The sequence below is a fragment of the Podarcis tiliguerta genome (assembly GCF_965153285.1).
Source record: "Podarcis tiliguerta genome assembly, chromosome: 1".
Lineage (NCBI taxonomy): Eukaryota > Metazoa > Chordata > Lepidosauria > Squamata > Lacertidae > Podarcis > Podarcis tiliguerta.
The window spans coordinates 126,538,904-126,554,676 of NC_139534.1; the positions used below are offsets into that span (position 1 = coordinate 126,538,904).

Consider the following 15,773-nt stretch of genomic DNA (forward strand, 5'->3'; position numbering starts at 1 on the left):
AAAGTTGTTGTCTTCTTGATTTCTGAGTTTCCCTGTTAATTTTGCCATTTTGGCTTAGCCCATCAACATGGTTTCCCATTCTTCTCTAGTCGGGGTTGTCTCTTCCTAAGTTATTTGTTGTTTACTGTTGTAATAATTCTTTTCTCAAAATTTATCTTCTGAACCTTGAAATATTTATTTATCTTCTGTACCTGATATATATATATATATCAGGGCAGTTCACAGAATAAAATACAAGATATAACACCAGTAAATTATTACATCAAGACAACAAAACAATACCCCCCACACGTACACTTAAAAGGCTGTAGGATATTAATAAGCCCAAGGCCTGGTTAAAGAGAAATGTTTTTGCCTAGCACCTAAAAATATATAAAGGCACCAGGCGAACTCCCTAGGGAGAGCATTCCACAGATGGGGAGCCACTGCAGAGAAGGCCGTGTTCTCGTGTTGAAGCCCTCCAGACCTCATATGGTAGAGGCACACAAAGAAGGACCTCAGAGGATGGAGGCAGAATATGGGATGTTTATATAGGGATGCAGGTGTCGCTGTGGGTTAAACCATAGAGTCTAGGGCTTGCCGATCAGAAGCTCAGCGGTGAGCTCCCGTTGCTCGGTCCCTGCTTCTGCCAACCTAGCAGTTCAAAAGCACATCAAAGTGCAAGTAGATAAATAGGTACCACTCCGGCGGGAAGGTAAACGGCGTTTCCGTGCGCTGCTCTGGTTCGCCAGAAGCGGCTTAGTCATGCTGGCCACATGACCCGGAAGCTGTACTCCGGCTCCCTCGGCCAATAAAGCGAGATGAGCGCCGCAACCCCAGAGTTGATCACGACTGGACCTAATGGTCAGGGGTCCCTTTACCTTTTTTATACAGGGAGAGGCATAACACCAGAGTGGCCCAAGCACTCAACAGCAACAAGATGCAAACTGAGCAATTTCTGCTGGAGATGAGCAGAATCTGTTGGGATGCAAAGATGCTAAAGGAGGATGTATTTATTACAGCGGTACCTCTAGTTACGAACTTAGTTCATTCCAGAGGTCCGTTCTTAACCTGAAACTGTTCTTAACTAGAGGCGTGCTTTTGCTAATGGGGCCTCTTGCTGCTCCTGCACCTCAGGCACACGATTTCCGTTCTCATCCTCGGGCAAAGTTCTCAACTCGAGGTAACTCTTCCAGGTTAGCGGAGTTTGTAACCTGAAGTGTTTGTAACTCGAGGTACCACTGTATTGACCTTCCTTCCTCATGTTTGTGGGTTCAGCAGAGTGCCACCCATTTGCAGCTTAAAGAGAAGCGCAGATAGGCCAGTTTTAGCCTTTTACTTTAAGTAATCCAGGATACTTTAAGGCAGACTGGGTTTTCCTCGTATTTCCCCCTTAAAATAACAGTCACACAAACGGTCTTTTAAAAAGAACATTTACCCATTCAGAATGCTTGTTGAACAGTAACAGATATGGCACCTTTTTCAGGCAGGCTTCATTTGGTAATTCAGCCACAAAGATACTAAAGTCTAGCTTAAAATGGAAATGGAAAGAGATGGAAAGAGTAAGAGTTTGCCCAGGCAGGTAGAAGAATATATAGCTATGCCTTCCCCCATCAGGGCACAGTGGGAATGTCTCTCACACAGTCCTCTCTAGCGAGTTTACAGGAAAACTCTGTGAGCTTCCACTCCTATCATGTGCCTATCTGGCAAAACATAACTTGTTGGTTTGACTGCATTTAATATCCCACAGAATACCTGAAGGACTGCCTCTCCACATCTGAGCCAACCTGGACTTTGCAATTATCATCTGAGGCCCTCCTTTGTGTGCCTCCTCCACCAGAGGTCCGGAGGGGAGCAACACGAAAATAGGCCTTTTCTGTGTTGGCTCCCTGTTTGTGGAATGCTCTCCCCAGGAAGATTTGCCTGGCGCCTTCATTACATCTCTTTCAGTGCCAGCCAAAAACGGTTCTCTTCAACCAGACGTTCGGCTGATTAACATTCTATGGTCTTTGAAATGTATTTGTGGGAGGTGAAGTTATTGGTTTGTTTCTGGTTTAATACAGATTTTGTATTCTCATTTTGTATTTTTCTGTTGTGAACCGTTCTGGGCTCTTCGGATGAAAGGCGGTATACAAATTCCGACAGCAGCAACCACAAAACAACAACAACAACAGGGTCAAAGCTCTAGGACAGCCACAAGGGCTACTGATAACAACAGCAGCAATTCATTTATCACTTTATTTGTAAAAAAGTCTTAAAGCTATCAAAGATTTTTTAAAATACATGAACATAAAATTAATTAAAAGCAAAGCAAAATAAAATAAAACAAAACAAAACAAAGCACCCAATGACAAGAAGAAGAAGAAGAAGAAGAGGAGGAGGAGGAGGAGGAGGAGGAGGAGTTTGGATTTGATATCCTGCCTTTCACTCCCTGTAAGAAGTCTCAAAACGGCTAACATTCTCCTTTCCCTTCCTCCCCCACAACAAACACTCTGTGAGGTGAGTGAGGCTGAGAGACTTCAGAGAAGTGTGACTAGCCCAAGGTCACCCAGCAGCTGCATGTGGAGGAGCGGGGAATCGAACCCGGTTCCCCAGATTACGAGTCCACCGCTCTTAACCACTACACCACACTGGCTACACCACAAGACGTAGGGCAAGTCCTATACCATCCCACTAAAAGTTCAACACCACAACAGAGGCTACCCACCCCTCAAAGTCTGGGTGAATAAAAAAATTATTGGACGGGCACCTAAAAATGGACAATGATGGCACCTAGCCCATTTCCCTGGGAAGAGCCTCTGCAAGTAGGGGGCCACCACCGAAAAAGCCCATTACCCTCCACACCTTCTTCGGATGAGGCAAACATGGAAGGGCCTCTGAGGAAGACGGCAGATTATAAACCATGAGTGCAGAGGGCAAGAACCCCTTGCCTTTGCGTGTCAAGACCCCACAACCACCCCCTCGTTGAAATGAAACACACAGGACACCAATATTAGGTTAATGTTATTGGGCAATTTTTGGCCACAACTTTATTGATTACAGAATGTGAGCGGTATTGGCTTAGGTATTGAAAGGACCCGACTATATCTGACTCCTGCTCATTGTGCAGGGAGTCCGGTAAGTGTTCCCGATAGGGTCCTGTCATGGCCCTAGCCCCCGACCCGGGCTTTGGACAAGATCCACACCCCCAGATTCCTTTAACGGGATACCCTTAAGCTTGGAGGGGCAGGTGATGGCCACGCCTCCCCTCCCCCATCATAGGGTCCAACAATGCCTAACCGCAAAACCTTACTAAGTTGTGACGGTTGCTACAAGGTAGGCGAAAACCAAATGGCCCCATGCCAATTTTGCCAAGTGGGGAAATTCCTACCAGGCCCCTCAATGGCGACCAACTGAGGCCCATAGCAAGGCCAAGAAGAGAAACCTGCAAAATAGGGAAGGAGGGAGGGAGGGAGATCGATGGCTTAAATGGTCCCAGCCACACCCCAACCAGCCAGCGGATTGGCTGGCTGGTCGCTGACGCGGCCGGGATCCCCTGGGCAACGCGGGACTTCGTCCCCGCCCCCGGAGGAGAGTGGGTGGCCATGCGGACTTCCTTGTCTCTAGGGTTATCCTACTGCGGTTCAGAGAAATATCTCCATTTCTGAAGAGCTTGGCGTTTCCACTGTCGCTCAGCTGCACCGGCATTATTTAGTGGGCTGTATTTAAAGGGCTCCCCAAGCGTGTTAGCAAAACCAAACACATCTTGGCAATAAATCAGATGCAGGAAATCCTACTTCACCGCCGTTAAGTGGGTCCTGCAAAGATAAGGTTCTTTAAAGGTCACGTTTTGAGAACCTCTTTTTCTTCTCCCTCCCCTTGTCGGCGGTGGTTGTTGCTCAGAAAGATCAGCGGTTCCTGACCTTGACAACAATGCCCCCGAGGGTTAGCGACAACCCCTTCTGTATCAGTGCACATGGCGAGAGCCTCGTGGGGGCTGCACGCCTTTGATAGCAGGCAGCCTGGCTTTTCTTGACAACTCTCCGAGCAAAAAGATTTAATCCATCTCTCCCAATGTGAACTGGATCGCACTCCGCTGACATTGGATCCCATGCCCCAGGGAGAACCAAGCTGGGTGCTGTGTGGTTGTATTAGTGTGACTTTAATGGCTAAGCAGGGCAACCGGGCTTGACAAGAACTAAATAATACAAGCAGGGCGGGGGGGAGAGTAACATACCAAAGTCTATGGATTTCCTGGCATGCTAAAATATTGAAAGCCAACAAGACCAAAAGCTGTGTGTGAGCTAAGTTTCAGCTCCTTGTTAGGATGTTGAAATATACTCAGAGTCGCAAAGTGATTTCATGCTCTTTATTCAGCTCATAGTGGTGAGGAGGAATGAATGAATGTCCCCTCAAAGTATCGGCTTTATATACATTATTTACACAATGGGCTGCACATGATTGGCTAATTCCGGAATTCTACTGTAAGCCAATCAGGTTGTGGATTCATTTCTATCTGGAGCATGATTGGGTGGTTCCTGCCAACCAATCATACTGCTGCATTGTTCTAGGACCAATCAGACTGCTGCATTCGGAATCCTATTGTTCTAGGACCAATCAGACTGCTGCAGTTTGGATCCTATTCAACTCAGTACATAACAGATGTAAACAAGAGAAGATCTCCCCCAACCAACTCTTAGTATTGGAGGTGGTTCACAGACAGCAGGAATTATCTTATCCTCCAATAACTGCAATTTGCATTTCAAATGTGAAATGTGATTTCAGTCTGAGCGCTTTAGACACATGGGCATCTCCTGCTTAGTTTGGAAGCGTGAAATCTCCTAAGCTGTCCAAAATTGGCTAGGAAAACATACTTTGCATGGCATCGATCAGATGCCATCAGATCAGAGTGGCTGCGGAAACCCAGGCAGGTGGGGTATAAATAATAAAATTCTTCTTCTTCTTCTTCTTCTTCTTCTTCTTCTTCTTCTTCTTCTTCTTCTTCTTCTTCTTCTTCTTCTTCTTCTTGCTTAAGTATGCCATTCCATCTCATGTGCCAGATATCCAATGCCAACCACTGTACAAATACTGAATCTCCAATGGTTATTCAAGGATTCGAGAATTCAGAGGTAATTTTAAGGAGTAGATTTGGGAGCAGATTCTAGGTTGCAGCGTACAGATGGAAAAAAGAGTAGTCTAAAAAGGGAGGGGGGAGGGCCAGCCTGCTCAAAAGCACAGCATTGATGGAAGCAAAGTTTTCGGGGGGTGGTGGAGGGGCTTCTGTTCTTCATCTTCCAACACCCACCAGGTGCATCGCTAAAAAAACTGGACAAAAGCAAGGAGATTTCTCAGGAAAGAAGCCAAAAGCCAAATAGTGCTAGTTCAATCAAAAGGAGACTCCCGGGTAGAATCTTTGTTCCTGCTGCATCAGATCTCGTTCCACCACAGTCATGAATAATCACCTGGACTGTTTGCCCATCTTCGGCTCCCCTTCCCACCGACCCCATTTCAAGGAGGCAATTAATAGCACCAGGTGCAAATCTTCTGCCTCATCTCCCAGGACTTCCCCATTGTACACGGCTGAGGTCCCCACCTCCAGAGTTTCTTTGCAGAAGCCTCTTTCCCTTGGCGTGGCACTACATCTCCGAGGACCCCAGCACAATGGGAAAGGAAATTGAATGTGGCCACGCTCACAAAGGAGTTACGCTCCCTGCCTCAAGTTCCCCCTCCCCACCCAGTGGCCCGAGGGCACTACTTGCTTCATATAGTTGTGCCACAAAGCTGGAGTTCTTTGCTTGTTTATTTAAAAGAAAGCAGCAGTGGGAGAAAAGCACCGTGTAAACTTGCAGCCGGGTTTAATTCTTGCACTTTGCACAGCTAAGGTTCGCTAGCAACGACTAACAGCTGAAATTAAGAAATTGACTTCTTATGTTGAAGATGTGCCCGGCCAGCTCAGCCAAAGGTGGTCCTTTTCGTGGTAAGGCATCTAAAACAGCACACAGGCTTCCCAGTGTGGTCTCACCATATATTTGTATAATGGCCTTACGGTATTGGCAGATTTTCCTTTCCCAATGATCCCTTGCATGGGATTCTTCTTCTTCACAGGTGCCACAGTGGATCAACATTTTCATTAAATGATCCACTGACCAGTACGTTTCCAAGCACAGTTCTAAGTGTTGGTGCTGACCTTTAAAGCCCTAAACGGCCTCGGTCCAGTATATCTGAAGGAGCGTCTCCACCCCCATCATTCAGCCCGGACATGAGGTCCAGCTCCGAGGGCTTTCTGGTGGTTCCCTCACTGCAAGAAGTGAGGTTACAGGGAACCAGGCAGAGGGCCTTCTCAGTGATGGCTCCCACCCTGTAGAACATCCTTCCATCAGATGTCAAAGAGATAAACAACTACACAACTTTTAGAAGACATCTGAAGGCGGCGCTGTATTGGGAAGTTTTTAATGTTCAACATTTTATTGTGTTGTTAATGTTTTGTTGGGAGCCATGAGATGGGAGGATGGAAGAGGCTGTCATTATGTCTCAAGCGCTACAGGACTGCAGTGACAGCCTCCTTTGGCAAACTGACCCGTGTCACCCACTCCTCAATTATAAAAATGACATCTAATCATGCTAACTACAAGACTGCTTCACTCTTATTGAAAGAACCCCAGTATTTAGGGAAGAAGCAACATTTTAGTATTGCGTTTGTCTGAGCTGGCGCAGGTTGGTCAAGTGTGAATGAAACAAAGGCACGGATTCTGAATGAAAAATGAAATTTATTTCAGGAAAGCGCAGCTTACTTGGAACTAAAATTTAAAAGACCACTTTTTAAAAACTGTAACAGAGAGGCATAAAAATAGAATTCCAAAACATTCCTTAGGCCAGTTTTCACCAAACTGGCACCATCCAGATGTTTTTGACTACTACTCCATCCATCCTAGGCAGTTGTGTTATATTCCTAAACTGCTGGAGGGCACCAGGTTTGCAAAGGCATTTCTCCTTCCCGTGCCCATACTTAAATCCTAGTGCCTTCACAAAATTCCCAGCATGTTCCCATCTATTTTATATTCCCCTCCCGTCTTTGAAGTGACCGCACTGGAGATGGGGAATATGGGCCCAGAGATCACACACCTTTTGATACATAATCTCTGAGCCTAGACCAGGGGTCTGCAACCCGCGGCTCCGGAAACGCATGTGGCTCTTTTACACCTTTGCCGCGGCTCCGGGGCGGATACTAGCGAGGGGAGGAGGCGCATTGTGCGCCCCGACACTCCTCACTGTGGCGGGCGCTGTACTGGCTGTGACATCGCATGGGGGCGGTGCGTGCGTTAGTCACACACCGTCCCGACGTCACCTTCCCGCCCGCCCGCTACATTGTAAGGGGCATGTACGCTGGTCACTGTTTTGAAGGGGAGTGAAGAACACACACACACAAAAGGTAACTTGTTAATTTAACGTTTATTTCTATGAGGAGGAGTAATTCTGAGGGGTCAAACAAAGAAATAATAAAAAAGTGACAAAAAAGTTATTTTTATAATGACGAGTTTTGCGGCTCCCAGTTTTTTTTCCTTCGGAAACGGGTCCAAGTGGCTCTTTTTGTCTTAAAGGTTGCTGACCCCTGGCCTAGACCCTTCCCTTAATGGTTGTTTAACAGATGAAAGAAAGGCTGAGTCTCCTCTTTGCCCCCAAGGACTCAGGAAAAACTTTCCCCGAGACCTAGTCCCTCCACTCTATTCCGGAATCAATACACTGGAGAGGAAAATGCAGCCACCTGGGTTAGCCAATGAATAAGTTACCTTATGAAACTTACCAGTGTCCCTACACAGATGGTTATGGGTTCTAAAGAGCACTTTGTGCTCATGGCTTTGCTCGAAAGTGGTGGATTGAAGTGGGAAAAGTGACCGTTAAAGGCAAAGCATAAAAAGTGCACCAGGACTGCAGAAGGGAGAAGTTGCAGCCAGATGTTCACCCGGCCCACTTGTAAGTTTTTCATAACATAAAATAACCTGGAGGTCATCTTTTTTCAAATTAATACAAAGGCACATACAGGTAGGGGGGAAACCTAAATAATGTAACCTGCAGATGCAACGCAAAGTAATTTGAGGTGTACAGAGCTTTGCGAGAAAAAGAAGTTTATATACTGGAACTGTAAATAGAAAAGGTACGGCGGTGCAGGTGTGTAGCCACAGTAAGGTAAAGGGACCCCTGACCATTAGGTCCAATCGCAGATGACTCTGGGGTTGTGGCGCTCATCTCGCTTTATTGGCCGAGGGATTCAGTGTACAGCTTCCGGGTCATGTGGCCAGCATGACTAAGCCGCTTCTGGCGAACCAGAGTAGCGCACGGAAACACCGTTTACCTTCCCGCCAGAGCGGTACCTATTTATCTACTTGCACTTGACGTGCTTTTGAACTGCTAGGTTGGCAGGAGCAGGGACTGAGCAACAGGAGCTCACCCCGTCGCGGGGATTCGAACCGCCAATCTTCTGATCGGCAAGTCCTAGGCTCTGTGGTTTAACCCACAGCACCACCCGCGTCCCTGTAGCCACAGTACAGGTGTGGAAAACCTGTGTTGAACTACAACTCCCATTGTCTCTGCCCAGTGACTATGTTTGCTGGGGCTGATGGGAAGTGAAGTCCAGAAACAACCAAAGGTTTCCCACACCTGCCATAGTGTGCTTGGACTTGATGCTTAAGACAAGTCATAGAATCATAGAGTTGGAAGAGACCACAAGGGCCATCGAGTCCAACCCCCTGCCAAGCAGGAAACACCATCAGAGCACTCCTGACATATGGTTGTCAAGCCTCTGCTTAAAGACCTCCAAAGAAGGAGACTCCACCACACTCCTTGGCAGCAAATTCCACTGTCGAACAGCTCTTACTGTCAGGAAGTTCTTCCTAATGTTTAGGTGGAATCTTCTTTCTTGTAGTTTGTATCCATTGCTCCGTGTCCGCTTCTCTGGAGCAGCAGAAAACAACCTTTCTCCCTCCTCTATGTGACATTCTTTTATATATTTGAACATGGCTATCATATCACCCCTTAACCTCCTCTTCTCCAGGCTAAACATGCCCAGCTCCCTTAGCCGTTCCTCATAAGGCATCGTTTCCAGGCCTTTGACCATTTTGGTTGCCCTCCTCTGGACACGTTCCAGTTTGTGAGTGTCCTTCTTGAACTGTGGTGCCCAGAACTGGACACAGTACTCCAGGTGAGGTCTGACCAGAGCAGAATACAGTGGCACTATTACTTCCCTTGATCTAGATGCTATACTCCTATTGGTGCAGCCCAGAATTGCTGCATCGTGCTCCTCCGGGATGCTGCTCACATGCAAAGTGGGAACAAGTGTGCTAAGCTCTCTCGTCTCCACCTCTACGAGTCTTTCAGGTGCCACAAGACCTAATCAGACCCAAAAGTAAAACAAAACCACCAGACAAGAGTATAAGAAAGTTGGCTTTGGATCGCTGAAATTAAACTAGGCTTTGATGAAACTGCATGCTTTCTGGCAAGCCGGAAACTGGGTAAGGGACATGGCTACCAGGAAACAAAACTAACCACAACACAAGAAAGCATACGGTTGTGAGATGGAGATTACATGTTAATAGCAATGATTAACCAACATTAAGGGGGAAGTATATAGATCACAAGGGGCGCGGGTGGCGCTGTGGGTTAAACCACAGAGCCTAAGACTCGCCGATCAGAAGGTCGGCGGTTCGAATCCCCGCGATGGGGTGAGCTCCCGTTGCTCAGTCCCTGCTCCTGCCAACCTAGCACTTCGAAAGCACCTCAAAGTGCAAGTAGATAAATAGGTACCGTTCCGGCGGGAAGGTAAACGGCGTTTCCGTGCTCTGCTCTCGTTTGCCAGAAGCGGCTTAGTCATGCTGGCCACATGACCTGGAAGCTGTACGCCGGCTCCCTCGGCCAATAAAGCGAGATGAGCGCCGCAACCCCAGAGTCGGTCACAATTGGACCTAATGGCCAGGGGTCCCTTTACCTTTTATATAGATCACAACTTAAAAGAGCCGGTCAGGCATTAGGGCAGCCTTTGCAAATCTTGTGTGTTTTGGACTACAACTACCATCAGCAACAGGCAGCATGGTTGCAGTCCAACAAAACATCTGGAGAGCATCAGGTCAGCAAAGGATGGATTAGGGAAAGGTGGAAGCGCTAAATTGTCTGCCTCTTCCCCTCTTTCTGGAAAGCAGCAGCAGATTATGACTCACAGGGCAGAATGATGCATTTTTCTCTGCGTACCTTTTTAAAAAAAGTATGTTTCTGCGAATGCTGAAAATCCAGGCAAGTGGTCTATAATATCCCTAGGGTGAAACAAGGCCTTGATCCACCAGAACAGGGGTCAGCTAACTTTTTCAGCAGGAGGCTGGTCCACCGTCCCTCAGACCTTGGGGGGGACTATATTTTTTGGGGGGGACACAAATTCATGTGACCCACAAATAACCCAGAGATGCATTTTAAATAAAAGCACACATTCTACTCATATATAAACACCAGGCAGGCCCCACTAATAACCCAGAGATGCATTTTAAATAAAAGGACACATTCTACTCATATAAAAACATGCTGATTCCCAGATTGTCCATGGGCCAGATTTAGAAAGTGATTGAGTCGGATCCGGCCCCTGGGCCTTAGTTTGCCTACCCATGCACGAGAACAGTCTTTCTCAACCTTGGGTCCTCTGTTGTTGTTGGACTACAACTCCTATCACCCCCAGCTGGCAGGAACCAGTGGTCAGGGATGATGGGAGTTGTAGTCCATCATCATCTGGGGACCCAAGCTTGAGAAAGGCTGCACTAGAAGGAAGCACTACAGCCAGCTCTATAGCACCCCACAGACATGCCTGGAAGCAGCTACAGCCATTTGGGCCAATGCCCCATGGAATTGGAAAAAAACCTGTTTGTGGGCAGTTTTGCAGAAACGCTGATATTTGCTGATTTGCCGTTCCTGTTTTAAAGGCTTGGCAGAGAAAAAGAGCAGAGTGCATTCTGCTAGGGCATTTTAAATGGCCATCTCAGCAACATTATTTGACAGCTTCCTTAAGAGTGCATCTTGCAGGACAAATTGTTTCCCCCACCTATACCCTCCAACACCAGCCATTTCACATCATTTAGCCTTCCTCCACATAGTGCACCATCTCATGCCACCACTGTGGGAGAAATCATGGGGCTGTTTGATCTTAAGCCACCAGATGTCTCTTTTTAAATAGCTCCCTACCCAGGGCAGTCTGCAAGCCAGTCTCTTGGCAGGCTTAGAATGCAGCACAACTGCTTCTTCCAAAGCAAGACTGGACGAAGGACTACCAAAAAATAATTCCCTGCAGAGATATAGAAGGGTCTTCTAATGTTTTAATGGTGTATTTTAATCTTTTTTAAAATTGTATTTTAATCAACTTGTTTTTATTATTGGATGTTAGCCGCCCTGAGCCCGGTCTTGGCTGGGGAGGGCGGAGTATAAATAAAAAATTATTATTATTATTATTCAAAAAGGATTCACCTATTGCGGAAACTTCTCTTCTGCTTGATCAGTTATTACCAACTCCTAACAATAGCCTGAGATGCAGGTTTTTTTTCTTTTCCCCTATGTGAGGATGATGCCTTTCAAACTGAATACAAATCCACCACTGCAAATATCAAAATGCATGAAAAGGCAGGAACAAGGGAGACTAAAACAGGCCACATCTTGCAATATATAGATCCTCGGGATGCCTCAGCAAACAAAATGCTGTGGCTGAAAAGTTGATTTGGAGAGGCATGCCAATCAGCAATCTCTGTGATGCAGGATCCTTCCTTTGGATCAGGTACTGAAGGTTAGCTTTCGCAAATGGTCACGATGCATAAATTTGTACTTGAGTCAGCTTATTCCATGCACCATAGAATCTCAGGTCCAACATGGACTAACAGAAATGCAGTAAACTGGACTGAGTGTGAAGTCTTGGACGAGGCAGATTGGAGTTCAAGCTCCATTCTGCCATGAAGTTTGATGGGTAACTCTGGATAACTGTCATCTGTCCAAAGCTCTTCAAGAAAGAGCAAGATACAATAATTAGAACTGTGCAACGTAAGCTATGTTGCTACCCTGTACTTTGAATTCTATGAAGGAAGCACAAAACACGCTGATCACACATGGATGGCATTTTCTCCAATTCGGATTTCATTGGCTCCAGATTGATTAAAATGACAAAAAGGAAAACCAGGCTACTCCTCTGAGCCACTTGCACTTCTGTATTAAGCAGATAAAACACTGAGTTATACCCTGGTTTTTACAGAGGGTTCTAACTCCTGAGGTTAGAAATATCTAATTCTTCTAAGTTTGAGTGTCTGATGGCATGGGGCCTCCTCGCATGATGAAACTACGAATTTCAAGCACTGAACTATTTCAGTAGCTGAAACTCATTGTATACTTTTTTTTTTTTTTAACTGCTTAGGTGCACGTCTGAACAAACATTAACCACAGGGGCGAAATGATACCTGTAGAAATGAATGAAAACTTGTGCTTCCAGCCCAATTTTGTTTAATGAATAGGTGGAATTGTGTAAAAAGCTACAATATAATAGGACTTTGATATAGGTCAGAACCCATGTTCTGTAAACCACAAGATGTGGAACCAACTCTATAACATACTGAATTCAACAATGTGGACTACTCTAAGTGTAACTTGGTATTATTAATGTTCAGAACTCACTGGTAGATCTAAACTGCAATGGTCAGAAATTTAATGCTGTCGAAAGTTAAGAAAAATATACAGAGCGGTATGGATGTGAAGCAAAAAGCAAAGGAACAAAATATTAACACCTTACAGGTAAATTTGGGACCATCATATTACTTTATTTCGTCAGCAGAGGCATCCACTCCTGCCCTCCAAGTTAGGGAAATAAATAGCACACAATTCTTCAAAACTTTGCTGCATTGCCCCTGAGGTGTTCTAAATTATTTTTTTTAGCATTTTTTAAAAGTTGCAAAAACGAAAAGTGCCTTTTTTTTTGCAGACGAATGAACAAGAGTGAGCAAGCGCCTTTGCTAGAATATGTGGTGCATTGATTATATGGATTTAATCTCATTTTGGTATACATAGAATAGCAGTGTATTTAGCAGGCATAACTAACACAGTGCTTTGACCCCTTCAAAGTGCCAAATGTAAGGGAGGGGGGCTCTACAACTGCTGTGCCTCTTTTTTTTTTTTACCCTGCCTCCCCCCCCCTTCAACCCCTTTCTTAGCAATAGTAGAAACAGCAGAAGAATTGTGTTTTTATTTGTTTAAAGGGTGCGCCTGTGGTATGTTTTAAACATACGCTATGTCATTATGACATTTATATTATTGTTTTAACATATGGCTTTCCACTTGTGATTTATAAAATATTTTAAACTTTTAAGTTTCCACAGCATAGCCTGAAGTTCGGGGGGGGGGGGGGGATTAAAGAACTGCACTTCAGTTTGCACAGAAAAAGGAGCAGTTATCTTACCAATTCTGGAACCACTTTAACATTCTTTAGTAGCTGACCTTGTAGTATTTTAAATACAGGTCTCTGAAATAGGTTCTCGTGATCCTATACGTTTTGACATCTTTATAGTCTGAACTCAACAAAGCTGTACATTTTAACCATTTATTTGTATGTCGGGGGAAGGATTGGTTCTTTAACCCAAAATCGCTATAAATTTATAAATACAAATAGTGCTTAAGGTTTTTCTTCATGCTTTAACAGGGTACAAACTGATTACAATGATGTCAAGGTTAAGCACCTCACACAAACAAGAGGAATAAAATAAAAGTGTTTTGCTGGTATAATGCTATCCTTAGTTGAGACATTATTAAGTTACTTTTTCACTGTTCAACACTGTTCAACACTCCCTAACTCTGCAACAGTTTTAAGGCTATATATACACACAAATGTATATTTCCAAGTTAGGGGGGGAAAGACAGATATAGAAAAACGCATTGTACATTGCTTCCTATAAAAAGGTATATTTTACACCTTTTTAAAAAAATTTCTAGCTACATTGCTACAACCTATTTATATATTTTGTTGATTTTCCTTTGGAGGGGGAATCTGTTGACTGAAAGATTAAAGAAAGCTACATATTGATCATACAATATTCTCAACATAAAAAGGGACAAAATACAAGGTGCACGAAACAGTAGTTCTGCAAACACGACTGATTTGAAAAGTTATCTTTGAATGTTCAATAGGAGAAAAGTCAAATTAGTTTTATTACTTTTATGATTTTTTTAAGAATTAAAATTTAATCTCAACAGTTAAATATTCTGAACATGCTGTATTTCAAATCTCACATACTGTTAAAACACTAGTTTTTGTTCTAAGTCAATGGGGCCATATAAAACATACCATAAAAAGTAAGATTGTCAGACTCTGACAAATGAGTTTTCATTAACAAGAGGCAAGTATAATTTCACATGATTCTCTCAAAGCAAAAATCTTGAAAGAAACTCATGGGGGGGGGGAATTCATTTCTGAAACCATATTACGCCTGCTAACTGGGGGGAAATATCCACCTGTGCCTTGGGCAACAGTCAAGAGTTTTTCCCATTTCATAAATGGGCAATTAGTTAATAAAAAATATTTATCCACATGACATCTCATTTACAAGCATTTCAAAAGACAAGGGAGAAAGCAGTTACACATATATTGTTAAATTTTGTTGTTTGTTAAATCAATCTTTATTGATATAATGGAATTCAAAGTATTTTACTTGGAACAGCAGCCAACCCAGCCAATCAGGATGATAAGAATGCTGCAGGCTTTTACTAAATAAAGACATAGCCTCTTACACAACTGAAAATTAACTGAAGGTAAAGGTTTTTTTAAAGGTGCAAATAATCAAGGCATTTTAACCCCCATGATCAATATTTCACTGCCATGTTGCAAGGTTGGCAAACCTGTCCCATTTGTTCACTCAACTTCCCATCTATTTCAATAGGATTTTTAGATCCCGCAGGAATTATTTTATTTTTTAAATCGAACAACTAAAAGTTCGATGGAGAATGAACTGTTTTACCAGTTATTTTCCATACTAGAATCGCAATGATCTGCCTTTATATAAAATAGCCTTTACACAATTTCTACGTTCCTCCTGAGCGCTTAGCTGGCGAGGTTGCTGCTCCCAGCAATCCAGAGCCACAAATGCGAATGGAAAAGGGCTAGATTACTGTTGTTCAAAGCAACAAACCAAGCATTTAATCTAACCTTAATCGATGTAAAGCAGTTCATCATTAAATAAGCATTTTGTACAACCACAATTGCACTTTACAAAACAAAAATCATACAACATAAAATTGCTTAGAGTCCAATTTACAACATATTGGTTTCAATATCACTTTTACAGAAGTCTGTTTTGCAATAGAAAACGAAAAGGGGAAAAAAAGATCATCGGTTCCTGGGCTAGGTGTTGGGACTGCTGCTTCCAGGTGTCGTCACTTTCGCCAACACACCTTTTCCCCTTCAAGTAAGGTGGAAGATGGATGTTAGGAAGGGTCACTGTGGGCAGGGTGCAATTTCCATCGGGATGGATGTAAACTCCACAGCTTAGATGGCAGTTTTACCACATATCATCGGTTGATGCAGAGTCCTTAAAGAAAAGAGAAGGAACCCTTTAAAGTCTGGAGCGCCCAAAATTACAGCAGTTTCTGGATAATCCAGACTGAAAAGGGTAGATACGGCAATAATTTTAGGATTCAGGTGTTCTTTACGTTCTGAAGAGCTTTACTCTGGGAACAGTAATTTATGAGCATTTAACAAGGTAAGATACCTAGTACACAAAAGCTATTTAGGTCAGCCCTCCCTTGTAAATTGTTTAACATAA

At 44.1% G+C, this 15,773-nt stretch overlaps 1 protein-coding gene across 2 annotated transcripts in view; it reads right to left on the reverse strand.

Moving 5' to 3' along the window:
* Positions 1-12,761: 12,761 nt before the first annotated feature.
* The window catches only part of PPM1A (protein phosphatase, Mg2+/Mn2+ dependent 1A), a 34,863-nt gene continuing 31,851 nt past the window's right edge, over positions 12,762-15,773 (reverse strand). Inside the window, exon 6 of one of the 2 annotated variants that reach the window (XM_083438862.1) lies at positions 12,762-15,539. In XM_083438862.1, the coding sequence (XP_083294988.1) occupies positions 15,510-15,539 (30 nt within the window). In that variant the 3' untranslated portion in view covers positions 12,762-15,509. Of the gene's footprint in view, positions 15,612-15,773 lie in introns of both variants that reach the window. The other variant, XM_083438860.1, reaches the window with a different exon arrangement.